Source organism: Taurulus bubalis, assembly GCF_910589615.1.
Source record: "Taurulus bubalis genome assembly, chromosome: 13".
NCBI lineage: Eukaryota > Metazoa > Chordata > Actinopteri > Perciformes > Cottidae > Taurulus > Taurulus bubalis.
Window position 1 is genome coordinate 16,329,821 of NC_136601.1, and position 16,884 is coordinate 16,346,704.

The 16,884-nt window shown below is 42.1% G+C and overlaps 1 protein-coding gene across 1 annotated transcript; it reads left to right on the forward strand.

The window, feature by feature from the left end:
• Positions 1–712: 712 nt before the first annotated feature.
• Positions 713–15,373, forward strand: sh3rf2 (SH3 domain containing ring finger 2; the record flags this gene model as incomplete). The annotated part of the gene is given in 13 exon segments (XM_079229104.1): positions 713–772; positions 774–1,145; positions 3,592–3,888; positions 5,013–5,108; positions 5,926–5,985; positions 5,987–6,016; positions 6,204–6,608; positions 12,655–12,776; positions 12,947–13,117; positions 13,338–13,612; positions 13,902–14,194; positions 14,346–14,650; positions 14,787–15,373. Coding segments are annotated over 13 exon segments (2,667 nt in total). The 3' UTR covers positions 14,968–15,373.
• Between the last annotated feature and the right edge of the window lie 1,511 nt (positions 15,374–16,884).

Here is a 16,884-nt window from a genome sequence, read left to right on the forward strand (position 1 = left end):
TAATTATTTTAATGATCATTATTATAATTTTTACAACAGTGTTTATTAAAGTAAAATATTTGTACTTTAAATGTCAGAGCTGATCAGCTGTTAAGGGTTAAACTGAGTCGGACATGACACTGGAATCTGATCCAGCCGGATGAATTCGCCTGCTTGTGGTCGAAACCTTGTTAGTAGTTTGTTTTAAGTCGAAATTTCACAGGCGGTTTTGGTGTCGTCATACATTTCGGGTCGGTGAACGTAAAGCTCACGCGCCTGTCCTGCGTCTGAGTCGTCGTATCCCGTCCTCAGCGCGCTGCGTCATGGCGACAGCGGCGGAAAAGTTACGCATTTACTAACCGCAGTGTTCCGAGTATCGCTGTGCCCGTCCGCAGACACACGTGTAAGTACTTCATGTTTCTATACTCCGTGTTATCGGCAGAGGAAGACATACCCCCAACACTATTTCTTCCTCTGCGGATATTTCCTGTTCCCGGTTTACCTGTGCAGCCAGGTGAGCTAACACCTGTAAGCGAGCAGCGTGACGTGTTTACTACAAGGCGCCTTATTTTTTAGTACTTCCACGTTATCAAACGTTTAAAGTCCTGGTACTGTCTTTCGTTATTATTGCTTTTTATACAGTAAATAAATACTTTGGTCAGCATGTTGAAACTCATTCATTGTAGACTTTCTGACATTAACTTCTCACATCGTCATTATTCTCTCTCGCAGCATGGTGGATTACAGTGTTTCAGAGGCAGCAGGAGCCCAGCTCCCAAAGAGAGGTGGCCCTTTTTAAAATGGAGGAGCTGGCACTGAGGGACTTGCTGGAATGCCCTCTTTGTTATGAGCCGCTGGATGCTTCAGCCAAGGTCCTGCCCTGCCAGCACACTTTCTGTGTGTCCTGCCTGCAGAGGCAGGAGGGAGCCCACTCCCAGCTGCTCTGCCCACAGTGTGGAGCTCCTGTCCCAGCCAGAACGGTGGAGGAGCTTCCTACAAACTTACTGCTTGTGCGGATCCTGGAGGGGCTCCGGGGGTCACCGGGGCCCGGCAGGGACAGACAGCCAGCCCGCTACGCAGTGCCCTTGGTCAGGGGTGGCTTGACAGTCAGGGAGGGTCAGCAGCAGCTTGAGAGTCAACACAGAGAGAAGCCAGGGCACAATGAGGTCAGTGAACGACCCCGGCCTAATCCTCTGCATACCTATAACAACAACTATGGATGACAACGTTATCTGACAAATGATATGATGAGATTATGTTTCTATTTCAGTAATTACACAATGTTTTGACGGCCATGCCCTACTGTAATTGTCCTATTTTCTACTATAAGAAAGTACCCAGTGTTAAACATGTGTTTTTTTTAAACATTGAATGCTGCTCATTTTCCACAGCCCAACATTTTTCTTCTTTACTTTAGATTTTAAACATGACCTCTGAGGGTATCCCAAGGTGTATATATGTATATTTACAGTCATTTTCTATCACAATATACTGAATTGTCTACATTTTCTGGAAACCTTTAATGGTTGAAATGAATGTTTTGCCTAATCCAGTGAATGAAATACCAGTTAGATATAATTCTATCACAATAATGCAAAAAATATATAATCAATATTGCCATAGAGAAATCCTTCTCATTGGTTTGCAACATTGGCCACAATGTCCTAATACGCCCACCCACACATGTTTAAGACACATCTAGCTCTGTGTAGACATTGTGGGAAAATCTCTGCTCAGACTGTTGAGAAATGTATATTTCCCCATTGTCTTAATTCTCTCCCAACCTTATGATGGCTTCTTTATTTCTTTCTTTAATCTTAGTGAACAAGAGTGTGTGTCTCATCTCTGACCTATTTAATGACTTCGTTACGCACCACTGTGTGTTCACCAAACTTAAATGTGATTCTGTAGCTGAGACAATAAGAGCTGGAGTGTGGTCTGACCAACCAGGGCCTAAATGTTTTTGTCTGACGAAGTTTGAGTCGGTGTTCCTTCTGGGCCTGAAATGATGAGATCTCCTCAAACCTGTACGAAGGAGGAAGATTTATTTCTCGCATCACAGAGAACAGAAAAACACTTGTTTCCTTCCTCAAACACGACCCGACTGAGGAGAGCTCTGTTATAACCTTTAACACCTACTATACAGGGCAGTAGATGTATACCATACGTTAGTAATTTTGTTGTATTTTAGCGAATGGGAGAAATTAGTGTGTTACATAAAAAGATTAAAATGAAGTTAATTACTGAAGGACAGGACTAAAAAAAAACGACCAACATAAACCAAATTGCAACATCAATAACATACAGAACTCACACAATTGTAGCTCATTACTCTAAGACTATATTTGAACTTGTTTGTCATAGGAGTATTGATTTGAATCATACCATACCTAACGCTTATTATTGTTCAGTAGCAATGTTTAACAGGTGTATACTATTGTCAGAAAGAAGTCAGCATGTATAATGATAGAATAACACTTTTTTAAATCAGGTTTCACATAATTTATTCGTATAAAGCATATCTGTGCAACTCATTTTGCACAGTCACCTAATTCAAACCCAACAGAGATCTAAGGATCATAAAGGTACTTCACAGTCAGTAAATCATTTCGCAGTTTTTATTTGATGCCGATGTTTTAGTCTCTAAATGTGATGAGAAACACAGAAACCTGCCTTCTCTGTAGTCCTGTGGTGTAAACTGCTCAGAGCATTTAAGAGTTTACTTGTAATTCGTTGTTTGAGTTCAGCCAAAGTTCAAAAGGCGCAGCCAAGTTCATGAGGGTGCGTTTGGATCATTCTGCTGTTTTAAATGTGTACTTCAGTAACCTCCAGTGCAAAACGGTATATACTGTAATTTCCTCCATCATCATTCTTTCACTAAGTCTAGGTATCAGTGTGCTTAGCTCAAAAGAAATGTGTGGTCGGGAGATACATTTATGGGGAGGCGCCTGATAGAAAGTAATATGCAGAATTCTTTAAAAAAGCTTGGGATTTCCTGCATCTTCAGTTCACATGCGATCCTGGTCAAATGTAGAGAGAAATGACATTTATAATACATTTTGTGAGGAGTCGTATCAATTTTTTAATATGTTATATACTGCACTATAATAGTTGCAGAAGATAATATCTTTGGGCATTCCTGTGCCGTTTTCTCTCAACGTCACTGAAAAGGTGTTAAGACATTATCAGTCAAGCTTGAGTCAATACGTGACTGTCTGTTAAGAACATGCAGAGGTTTGTCACCCCGGTTAATAAAACTGAAACCTGACTATCACACTGACTGAGAGCCTCTAACATGAGTCTCAACCGCAGCATTTTACAGATATTTTAACATTTCTTTCTCTTTTTAAACCAGGATCTCAGCAAGGTCGCTGTTTGACAAAATAAATATCATTATTTTACCTCCTGAAAATGCAGTTGTATTAGAAAGACAATATTTTTTTCATCTTTAAAAGAGAGCTCAGCTTGGACTGTCTGTATACCGAAAGATCTTTAAACTTTAAGTAATTTATTTGAACATATTCAGAAAAGTATATCATCATGTTTAATAAATTCACCAGTTCATTTGAGCATACTGTAGCTGATGTGTGATATTTCTCGTCCGTTCTCCAGCTTGCTCTCAGAGCTTTGATGCGTAACCAACGAGGTGATTCGTCAGGAGAGCTGGTCCTCGCGCCTGGTAACGGTATCACCCAGAAACACAAGGTGGATGAGAGCTGGCACCACGGGAACGCTGGTGCCAGTAGCGGAGCGTCTGTCACTGCCAGCGCACCGCAGGCCGTCAGCCTGGTGCCTCAGCTGCAGCCCCTCCAGCAGTCCCAACCTCCGGCTCTCTGCAGGGCGCTGCACGACTTTAACCCCGAAGAGAGCAATCTGGAAGACAGCAGATATGGTCTCGGCTTCCTCAAGGTCTGACTCTCAAACTGCTGACTTAACACAGCAGGAAAATGTACTCACTGTCAAAGGGTTCAGTCTTGTGTCACTCAATCTTTTAGAATACTCACAGGGTTTCCTTCTTCTTAATGAATGCACAAAGTGCACAAGTATTACACATAACTTGAACCTTCAAGCAATAATGAAGCATTAACCTTGAGGGAACGATAGCAAAGGTGCTGCTATCTTACCTTAATTATACTGTATGAGTGTTCACGAGTATGAATGATCGGAAGACGAGATGCATCAGGATCTGGTAACCACCTCTGCTGAACCATTATCTCGGGGAAACCCTAGAAAAAAATATATATATTTTATGATCTACTAGTTTTATCGATTAATCGTTGGGTCAATAAGCAATCGTTGGGTTTATAAGTGAGCAAAGGTGACGTCTTCAAAGACGTTTTGTCTGACGAACAGTCCAAAAACCAAAGATGTTCAATTTACTATCATGGAAAAGTTAGAAAATCAGAAAATATGTACATGTGGGAGACTATATTTGCTTAAAAAAGACAATTTTTTGATAATCAAAATTGTGGCAGAATTATTTTCCTTCGATTGACTTGATCGACCAATCGTTGCACTTCTCAAAATATTTTTCCCCATAGTTAATACATTCTACAATAATACATTCTTTTTTTGGGGGGAGGGGGATAATATCATTTATTTTTATTATTTACGCTGCTTTGAGAGACTTGTGGAGCTGCAGGCTCAGACCTCTGCTGCAGTGGTTGTTACTAACCCTGAAGGATTTCTGAGGCAGTTATATAAGGGCCACTTGTGTGCTCTCCATTAAAACACACTTGCGCTCTTTTTTTTCTTCTTCCCAGCTTTAATGCAGATGGTCAAATGTCTTTTAGAGCGAGGCTGGCCTCAGAAAGGACCGGCAGATACAAAGGCAGTTGATGTCACGTGCTGCAGGAGCAATGTAGTGCTGGGAGAGTTTCTGAGTGCCCAGTCTCCGGGGCGAGCACAGTCTGTTATAAGCACCTGGCATCCTGTTTGTTTTTTGAGTTTGTTGTTCCAGCAGTTTCTCTAGCGCTCACCTTTTCACTACTTCATCTCAGTCCAGTTGTGTGTCTCTTACTTCTGGTTTACAGGGAGACATCCTTACTGTCATCAGACGGGTGGATGAACACTGGATTGAAGCCAAGCTCGGGGAGAAAGTTGGAATTTGCCCTCTGCAGTATATAGAGGTGAGTTCGCCTTAGCTCTCTCTTTCTCCCTTCCTTCATTGTTTGATTGTGGGTCATGACCTCTTCATGATCATGGGTGACACCTGCCGTTTGGCACTTTGGTCTGAAGGTGTAGCTCTTGTAATGAATTGGACCATAGATGTCGTCGCTGGATGTCATTAATTCCAGGTCACTGTCAGGGTGCTACCTTGATTTTCATTCAAATCTTTGATTCATCCGTAAATGTCACTCCTGCGCTGCAAAGTGCTGAGGCAGAGAGATAATCTGTGAAGCCGTGCTGTGTCTGCAGCTGCTCATTAGTGTGTGACAATGTGGCTTACTCAGGTTGGCAGCGCTTGCTTAGCTCGCTGACTGTCATTTGTTTTCCTCTGTACTTTCTGTCTCCAGGAATTAACTTCATCCGTGCCGGGGGTAATTGTAATGGTTGCTTTAGTGGGGTTAATGGGCTGTCTTTAATCAGTTCTAGTTTACTTCCCTCACTTGTGATCAGTTTTTGCTCAAGGTTTCCCTAATATTTAGATTCTCTTCCCCTTCTTTTATTAGTCTTCCTCATATGCCTTCTTCGTCTCCTGTCCACCCATGTCTTCTGCTAAAGCCCCGCCTCAGTGGTGCTCTTCGTCTTCTTCTACCTCTGTACTCTATTCTTCCATCCTCCTCTCCTCTCCCATCCCCTTTCTGAGCCTCTCCTCCTGTCGCGCAGCCAGGCGTGAAGACACAGTAAAGCTTTCTTTGCTTGGGTGGCATAACAGCACATCACTGTGGGGAGTGAAAGCATTAACCCTGCCATGCCTGCCTGTCTGCCTGCCTGTCTGTGCAGCTTCTCTCTCGGCACCAGTCAACCCTCCCTGGCTTATTGGCTGGTACTTATGCTCCTGCCTGCCTGCCCGCCTGTTCAACAAGTTGTAGGGGTGAGTGGACTAGAGATAAGTGGGTGTATTTAGACAGCCGTTTCACTGATCAGCAGGAGTCGAGGTTGACAGGCGCCAGTCGCAGGTAGGAGCAAGTTGAAGAGAATTTTCTTAACAGACTATTCTCTGTGTTAGGATTTATCCCGTTTTACACTGTGGTTTCTCTTTATGTGTTCATCTCTCTCAGCCAAACTTAGTGGCTGCCAAACTGCTCGAAGGAAAGAATCGGAAGGGGAGTGACTCAGCAGACTTTCACCATCGGACTGGGAGTGGGGGCAAAGACAAGGCCACTGACGTATCCAATAGGACCACCCATTACGGAGTCCCTCAATTCCCTGCAAAGACATCCATCATCAATGCTTTGCCCCTCTCCAACCAACGGAAACAGCCCGCAGCCAGCAGCATCCGATTTAACCCGGCTACCAAAGGAGAGACGACCAACATCAGCACCTTCAACAACTTCAGCCGTCAGGAGCGGCCACACCAACACCACCTCTCTGCGTCTCTTGCTACCCGGGGCCACTCTCATCCCTCCAGAGTGAACTCTCAGCGAATTAGACGCCACTCTGACTCTACACACAGATATTTACAGGTGAGTCGTGTGCCAACATATCTGCCTTTATACATGCTATAGTGATGATGTGATAACGTTCCATCAGATTCCTCTTTCAGCTAAACTGTGTTTGGCTTTGTTTTGTTTGCAGTGATTGGTTTTAACAGAAAGCATGTGGCTGGCAAAAGGCATCACAGCTTTCTGTGAGATAATAGAGGTTTTTATTTGAGTCACTGAAGTTGTCCTCAGGGATGGAAAGAGGGAGCCATGACACTAAGCTTCAGGAATGAATGAGCGAGAGAGACATCGCCCATATGTTGTCCGCTACATGATTAAGACAACACAGATGTGGAAAAGGGCTAGATATGAAAGGAGTGGAGGTGAGTGGACCGAAACTCTGAAAAGGTCTTTAATCAAGAGTTCTGGGACATAAGCCAGGGGTTCCCCACATAGATGAATATCGGTCGAACAGGGTGTGGGTCCTTTGTTTTTCTTCAGCTCAGGAATATATAGTTCTTGAGGGAGGTTGTGAAGTTGTCTTACTGTGTCTGAAAGCTCTTTTGACTTTACCGTTTCATAGAATGATGAGTGTTTGAGTTTAAAACTGAATAAAAGTAGTTATAATAACTTCAAAGAAGAACAACAATACTGAACAACGGAGCTTGCCTTGACTGCTATCATGTCATCTGAATTACTCGCAAGAAGAGTGTCTGAGACTCTATTGCTCTTGAAACTGACTTTTAGGAGAAGTTTCTTGAGGCTCTTTCCGGGTCACCTTTGGCATCAATGAAACCTCTGATTATAAGTTTTGAACTTACATGGTACCTGCTGCATATGTTATACAGCCTATATCGCATGGCATGATGATGGATGGATGATGAACATCACCATGAGATCATTTGGTTTTACATTTTTGTAATGTTGAGATGACCAGCAAAAGCAACATGATAGAAACACTGTGAAACAGCTTGCCGTGAAAATTAGAATACTAGTTCTGATCACCTTAGCTTGAACATTTTGATGAATATATTTTATGCAAACAATTATGTGTGTGCAGCTGGACACATTACCATTCATTTACGTTATAAGATACTGTGAATACTGCATTAAGTCATAGCATGCGAGTGTCTGACTACAGTGCCAACATAAATGCCTCTGCAAGGCTTATCAATGTAACCTGCTGCCAATTGCCCGGCCCCTTGAGATAAGGATTTTCTTTGATACAGAATTTCACAGCTCTACCCTGCAATTCTACATGTCAGAGCACAAAAATGCTCCTGCAGGTTGGCAAAAAAACAGGAGAGGAAGAGAGGGGGAAGAAACTGGAGAACAAGATAACAAAAAAGTAGGAAATGGGAGCGATAGCACGGTAAGAGCAAAAGGTGACAGGAAATACTGAACTTAAGATGCCATAGAGCTGGCAAGAGAAATATAAAACAAAATGTGTGTGCTGCAAAAAGGCAACTCAAGAATTATGGAGAAGGAGGAGGGGAAATGAGAGATAGATGTAGGGAGTGGGAGGCTTGGAGAGTCCCTCAGTGTGTCTGCTTATCTCTCTCATGCTGATGATGATGAGTCACTGGTGAAGTTGGTTACATAACAGACTCCTCTATCCCCTGCCTTCAAACTCCTTCCTCTTCAGTAAGCAGGTAACATTCACTCTCACATCAGTGGGCCGGTAATGGCAGACAAGCCACGCACCCTTTTTAAAGGAGCCGAGGGCTCTATCCCTCAAGCCGAGGCTGAGCTCCCCACTGACCAAGCCAGCGTGTGAGCTATTCTTAGAGCTGCATCCCATCAGCGCTCACCTCTGGCTCCACTGTTTCACAGAGAGATGTTTCTTCCCACAGACTGTGGCTGAAAAGATGCATATTAATGTGAATATTGGCACGATTATGTAAGTGCAAGCTTTCAGATGGAAATGAGACAAATGCTATCGTCAAATGCAACATAGAGAATAATAATAAGATAAACATAATACTTCACTGGTGCGCCCAAACACCTGGTATTATTGGAAAAAAAGCTTATTTGTTGTTAGTTCCCCTTGAAGCCTGTTAGATATTAAGTCCAAAGGGAGAGAGTTCCCCAAGCACAGTCTTCGTTAGTTATAAGCCTGGAGCAAGGAACAACCAACACACCCTGTTCAAAGGGCCTTAAAGACCGACTGGCCAATAGGTGCCTGACCATGCAGAGCTCCAATAATCACAATGATCACAATACTCTTTCATTTTCCTTAATTCTGAATTTGATCAGGAGCCAGTGCACAGAAATAGAGTTTGGTGTCACATGAAACATTTTAGAGAATCTGGTCAAAAGCTCAGCAGCATGAGCGAGTTATAGCATTTAAGATGGAATGAAATAAAAGCATGAATGAATGTTTCTTCAAGCAAACATTATCTTGTTCCTGCAAATTGATGATTTGCAGCTTTTATAAGTATTAGACTTAAATAATTGGTTGACCAAGACGATAATTTCCAAATGAATCAATAAAAACAATCCTTAGTTGCAGTCATTGCAAATCAGACCATTTCCATTAGTCTGCCCCAAGAATAGTTGTCTCAATCAGATCCTGATCCCAAATAGAAAGCTTTTATTCAAAAATATAATTTTATAAAAAATACAGTGTATCTGTGATACTGACATGAAACCTCAATCTGTAATAACTTATTTTAGGCCTGTATAAAATATTCATGTATCGACTCGTTCCACCTCAAACTCATTCAGAACCCAGTTCTGCTTCTCTTGGCTCATCAATGAAAAGAAAAGCCTTTTAGAGTACAACATGTGACTAGAATGTGAATAAAATCAACATATTTAAACTATTTACACAACATAATGTCGCTGATCAGTCACCTGATCCAGTGAGATCTGGGACCAGGGAACAAAAAGGCTTTTCCTACAATGCTCTGGGATCATACAGTGTGTGTTGATCACTGGTGGCCTGGCTCATCTCAAACAAGCCTAATGTTACTAGAGTTTGGTGACATTCCCTAATTCATGATTAAAACACGTGAGGATGTTACGTCCGTAATTAATTCTAATTCATTCTACATTTTCACTTTGAGTTCATTGCACAGAAACAGTATTGTCTATTCCGTGCGTCCAAAACCACATGTTATTTACTTTTAAAAACCTTGTCTGAGTTTCACACTTTATGAGCTAGCGTTGAGCTTTACAAATCTTTATCTTACATGTTTTTTTCACTGATTGAAACAGGAAACAGGAAATATTGCTTTCTGTTTCTTTTGGGATAAGACGAGTTACAACAATGTAACAGTGGCTGTAGATTTCTGATACGGTGTTTAAGTTTTTTGCTAAAGGGGCAACATTGAAATTTAGGCCTCTCTGAGTTCTGTATACAATTTGGAAATTAGTTTTATTTACATGCAGGGGGTATCGTGGCCTTAAAAGTATTACTAGTAAGGAACATCACCATCTTCTGAGACACTGATGCAAAATGTCATTCAGCTGGCGTGACCAAATCTACAGATACTCACTGTTAAAAATGTAATAAATATATTAGACATATGTAAATATAACTATGAAATCCCCTCATTAACCCCGCCTCACTTTGATTGGTTGTGGTTGCTAGTTGACCACTGTGGCTGGCACGAGGACACCAAAAGGTGGACATTAATATTCTGTTTTATTTATTTATATATTTATGGAAGCAGTGATTCTGGCTGCAGGTATATGCCAACAATTTATACCAAAATAAGACTTTATTAACTGCATTTCCATGGCAGAATTACTCTCTCCATGTAAATATAGTTGCTCTCACTGCTCAGTCACTGCAACTGGCCATTGCATGACTGCAGCTTAACCGAAGCAGGATCTGAACAAATTCAAAACAGAATAGAGAAAAGACACAGAGTAATTACAAGAAGTAAATTATTTAATGCATGAAAAAAATAGTTGTCTTTTTTCTTTTGAGCAGTGCCTTGCTGTTAAAAGCTAGTGATTAGTTGCACATAAAGATGTCTTCTGCTTTCTGCCCTTCATGCTGCTTCAGCAAAGACAGGAAGTTATCTTTTCTTCAGGTTGCTTTTAGTGTAAATGTCATGAGTGTCACAAAAGACTCGTCGACAAAGCAACTTTAGACGACATGCTCATCCATACGCTCCGCTGTATATGATGGAAGGCTGGTTTGTCTTCAGGACATTATATCATACGTTTATCTCACTTTACTTCTGCCTCACAGCACTGGCTTTGATACGTGAGGCTGAGCTTAAAGCAGCGGCTGCCTCTTGATTAGGACTTCTTTTGTGCTTCTTTGAGGTAGAGTGTGAATGCAGCTCAATGGTGGCAGAGCTGCAGGATCCAGGCGCATGCTTTATAGAGGGAACCCCAGGCCCACAGGCCAGCATTAATGCTTTAAGCAGTAGTTGAGTGGTAGTGCTATAAATAGTTCAACCCTCTGTAGACGTCACTGTGTAGATAATAACTCTGAAAGTTATCTACGCCTTTTTGTAATGGCAACAAAAAGAAAACATTATGTGTGGGGTTTTCTTTTTAGTCAGAGGACAAAATAAAACATACAATGGAGATGACACTAACATGCCCCTTTCAGTATGGCAACTAAAAGTAGTTAGTGATTAAGTTTCAGTCTGTGTTGTTAACAGTTGTGAGACACACCTCAGTGTCCCTCCCTGCTGACTGTGTCAGGTCTGACTCACAGCCTGCAGACGTAAAGCCTGTCAGAGTTTCTCAGCTTTAAAAAGAGAAGCTCAGATCTATGACAATACAATGCAAAAGAGGTCTGCCGGGCCTTAAAATAAATTTGTACTGTATTTGAATTAAAATGTATACATCATCTTCCTCTGTAGGGTGGCCGGGCTCAGCCTTAGAGATAGGGTAAGGAGCTCGGACATCAGGAGGGAGCTTGGAGTTGAGCCGCTGCTCCTTCTTGTCAAAAGGAGTCAGCTGAGGTGGTTCGGGCATCTAATCAGGATGCCTCCTGGACGCCTCCCATTAGAGGTTTTTCCAGGCATGTCCAACTGGTAGGAGGCCCCGGGGAAGACCCAGGACATGCTTGAGGGATTATATCTCCCTGGTTGCCTGGGAACGCCTCGGGATCCCCCAGAATGAGCTGGAAAAGGTTGCGGGCGAGAGAGAAGCTTGAGTCAGCCTGCTGGGCTTGCTGCCACCACGACCCAACACCGGATTAAGCGGATGAAAATGGATGGATGGACATCATCTTTTCTGTATTAATGAAGTTGGAGCTTAAATTAAGCAAAACACAAGCGGTCCCTGAATAGTTGATGAGCAATCAAATGACGTACAATCATATGTTGTGTCCTTGACTGTCACCATATCTCAACCCAATTGAACACCTATGGGAGTTAGACAGTTTCTCCACTGCCATCATTAAAACACCAATGTGTTGGTTAAAGACGGGTTTATGTCTTTGTCTGAATTAAAACAATAAACATATTCCTTTTTGAAGCAGTTTTGGCGTGATCAATCCTCTTGCCATGATGAGATCCTTTACTGATATACCTCCAATAGAAGTGAAGGGGGACAAAATCCACAAAACTGGTTTTGTGTCAGAAATATATCCCAAAGTTGATCTTCAATTAGTATGAGGCTCCAGCAGATAAATCAAGTGGATAGTTACTGTCTTTGTAGCACAGACATCCCTGGTCAGTCCACCACTTTGGTCCATTCTGAAATATATCAATAACTTTGAGACGCTGGATGCTAGTGGCTTTGCTGATTCCCTGACTGTTCCTCTAGCGCCCCCAGCAGTTTGACAATTTGGGCTTTTAGTGAAACATCTCGACAACTATTGGATGGATTGCCAAACATTTTGGTAATGTCCTGCACATTGATGTAATCATGGTAAATATTGTACCTGTTAAACATCAACATGTTAGCATAGTCACTGTGAGCATGTTAGCACGATGACGTCAAAAACACAGCTGTGCCAAATTATAAAATTGGATTCAAAATACTTTATTCGTCCCTTTAAGGGTCAATTTGGGACAATCGAGTTTGCAAACAGAAATAAAAGACACTTGAATAATGTGCAATGCAAAACCATTTGAAATCCATTGATAATGAATCTGAATCTCTCCCTGAATAGAGTGAGAAGAACATGACCAGTGACACTCCACCCGCCATCTCTATGGCTTTGGTGAACCCCCAAATGTCCTCGACCTCTGCAGACAGCAAAAACTCCTCCACACAGCAGCTCTCCATCAGTGTGTGAGTCACTGTTTTAAACATTACATTATCATATGATAATGTCAAATCTCAAGATATGAATAGAAAGAGAAATAAGAAACACTCAATTACCCTTAAAAAGGTGTAATAATATATACATATTGTAGAAAGTGTAGTTGTCACATTAACACACCCCCTGTGTGACTCCTCAGGTGTGCCGTCTTGTACTCCTACAAACCACGACGGCCTGAGGAGCTGGAGCTCAGGAAAGGAGAGATGGTGGGAGTTTACGGAAAGTTCAAGGAAGGCTGGCTGCGTGGGTTATCGCTGAAAACGGGCAAAGTGGGCATTCTGCCCAGCAACTACATCACGCCTGTACTCAGGTGAGAGGCTGTGATCCCTGACTGCTGAGAGTGGGAGCTTGTGGATTCAGACAGTGATTTAGTGTGGGCAGGATGATATATCATCATGCACACATTTTAATGAATCATGAAACTAAAATAAAGCACTGAGGCTGGTGCAAAGAAACTTTAACTACAGTATATCAAGTGATGTTCAGAGGGTATTTCAGTATGTACTAAGTGTCTCATTGCCTCACTGCAGGACATCAGCCAGACTCCTGGAGACCAAAGCAGCTAACGCGTCCTCACAGTACAACACAGTAGCCGGAAAGAAACCCACAGCTGCCAAGAATCCTGCTGTGGTCCTTGCTCTTGATAGGGTAAACTCTGATGGAGCGATATACTCAACCGGACAGGTCCCATCTGTGCCAAATGGAGCGCAGCGCGCAACGCCATCCTCTGGCGCAGGAAAACCGTCTCTCTGTGGGGGTTCACAAGGTTGGGACACTGTGAGGCGCATCTTTAACCCTCATAGAGGTGAGTGTGGCTAAGTGGTTAGCAGTTAGTGGTTAGGTTAGGTTGGTGGTTCGCGCCCCGGCCCTGCCAGTCCATGTCGCTGTGTCCTTGAGCAATACATTTAACCCCTAATTGCTCCCCGTTGCTGTGTCTATGGTGTATAGAGCAAAAATGTAAGTCGCTTTGGATAAAAGCGTCAGCTAAATGTAATGTAATGAGTGAGAAACAACCACAGCTACTTTGTAATTGCTTGATTTAAATGAGAGATTTAGCCAGATTGTCACTGAAGGCCTATTATATATTTTTTCAGGGTCAAACTATTTCTCCCATACGTCCAATCTGAACATTCCATCCAAGTCACAGCACTTTTCACAAGTTCAGGCGTCCGGCTACTCGCCTGCCCTGCAGAGGAAGAAAAACAGCATCCTCCTGTCTCATTCTGGCAGACCTCGGGTCTGGACAACTGAGACCGCAGCGCCCTCTGCTGCTGCAGTCTTTAAGGACAGGGACTTCACTGCTTCACATGCGCATGACAGACAGCCTCCCAATGGGCCTCACTCCATTCTAGTCCGACCCAATTCACACAAGAATACTGCAGACAAGGTAATGTCATTCTGATGGTTTCTTGCAAGAGGCATGAGCATGCTGTCTGACATTAAGTACTCTGTTTGCATCAGTCTTATACTATCGATTCGTTTGAAATATATGATCACTGTTCTGCATGTGCCTTACAGTAAATATGTTACTGCCCTAGCAGGCAAAGTCAGTGCGGTTCTTCACAGATGAAGACTCCCCTCCTCCGAGACCTCGGACCTCCTCCTGGTCGCCAGGAAATCACGTTCCCTCCAACTGCGTCCCTGGCCCCCCACTGTTAGAAGTATGGGCCCCATCGCTCACGCTGGGAAGAGACGGACCGGGGATCATTCTCAAAGAAGGAAAAGCTCCTATTCTCAGGAAAGGCCTAGAAAATGCCATCTCGGATCTAAATTATAACCCGCAAAAACCAATATTGTCACCGCCGGTGTTATCAGCCGTGCCCTCTCAGTTCAGCCCCAGCAGGTACGTTGAATCTGTCTTTGTCCTTTAAAATAAAAAGCGTATTGATTAACAGACAGACAAGGTAGCCTTGAAAGTTTTTCATCTATTTGACGTACTGAACAAAAACATCTTCCAACTTTTGCTTTTTTTTCCCCAGACACAAAGTGACCACAACGCATTTAGCCCAGACGGACTCGGAGCTCAGTCTGCTTCAAGGAGACCTCGTCCTCGTCCACAGACCTCGACCTGATGGACGAGTTTTGGTTACTCAGGAGAGCAGTGGGCAGACAGGCTTATTCCACAGCATTGTTTTTCAAGCCCTCGAGAGGCTCAGCTGACGTGGTACTTTAGTTATGTATATGTCTATATTTCATGCGTTCAACTGCCAAATGACTTGACTGACCCGAAGAACAAGTTGCGGGTTGAGGTCCCAGGGTTAATACTGCCAGTGACAATCCTTTTGAAGGAGGTGTATATTTTTGTCCTGAGTGCATATGAGAGTGTGCTTAGGTTCTCCAGAGATATATTGTGTGTTCTTAAACGTATGTGCATGTTTGTTACACATGTACTATTATAAGATTTTGGACAAAATCCCATCTAATGACTGTTCCTTGTTCAGAACCCCTGTTACACACATTGGTGAGTGCCTTTGTCAAAACTCACAAAGAAACAAACTATATTTAAATATATTTAGAGAAATTATGAAGAAAAATATATGCACTGCTTATGTGGTAATAAACTATACTTCCAGAACTTTTGTAGTTTGGTGTCTTACTTCAGATGTAAGCTATAATCATTTAGCAAACAACAATAACATAACGGACAAGCTCTCGCCTGCATTCTTTACTTCAACTGCAACATGTGTGATATGTATGTGTGTGTATATATATATATATATATATATATATATATATATATATATATATATATATATATATATATATAACACAAATATGTCTACCTGTTCTTGCAGCATGTTAAAATACTCATGCAAGAACCATTTTAGTATTGCAGTTGAGTTAACTACTCCATATTATGTTTTAGAGTGATCACCTGCTAACCGAGGGGCCACACTACACACACACTGTGTCAACTGGTTTGTGGTAATGTAAAGAACTTAAACAGTGATTGACCATATGTCCCTCTAAAGCACAACTTTTGTGAAGATAATAAGGGGCTTGAGGTGGGTCCTACCTGATGTTGTCTTGAAGAGGATTCCTTTGTCAAAATTAGAGTCAGATATTGGCTTTTCAACGCTAAATCAGAACATTTTTATTTGCTAGGTATGTTACACATATGAAGAATTTGTCTTGGCGGGTGGTGCATACATTAGACAAACAACAACAATCAACACAGTGCAATTGCATTTAAAATATAAAATAAAGTGCACAGACAAACAGATAACAGTACTGTAAACCAGTGTACTGTAAGTGTGTGTTAAGTGTAATGTTAAAGTGAAATGTGTATTTAAAGAAGTATAAAGGGATGTGCAATATTATTGTTATTGATTATGCTATTTAAAAAAGTTACAGTTTACATGAACCCATAGGAAACATTTTTTGATTAGGATCCCTACAATTTTGTTATTAAAGAATTTGTACTGAGTGGGACATATTGCAGTCGAAAAAAATGAAGTTTATTATCTGATGTCTTCATTGCTGTGAGGAAGACACTGCTCCTAGATCAACAGCAGCATTTTTCTGAGATGTATTTCCTGCAATTTGTTGATAGCCCTTGATCTGCCGCCATATACAGTACAACATATAATATAGCTTATATTGGCCTGCCTCATTTTATTTTTTATCAGCCTATAACGCTAGTCAAAATCTACTGTCGACACCTTCAATATTTCAGTATTGTGCACATTGAGTATGTGCCAAATGAATGTGTGTGTGTATAAACACATTAACACACACTAAACTTGGGGCCAGGCAGAAGCTTAGCATAGGAATGTCACACAATGCACAGAGTGGGAGTAGTGTGTGGGGGCAACTCATTTTTTGAGTTTTGTACCTCTGTACTTTTATTTCGTTGCACTGAATTGAATCGCCTGCAGTTGGCCTAAGTGTGACAGTAAATGTATCTTGAAACTCCCACACGTCTATGTGCGTCCCCGATATATTACATATCTGAACACAACGATGCCATTTAGTACCCTACAATGCAGCAGTTACTGTAACCACCCAACTGAAGACCCGCTCCCTCCTTCCACCATACCCTGGAACGCATGCGCAGTTGGACAGACCTGACAACAA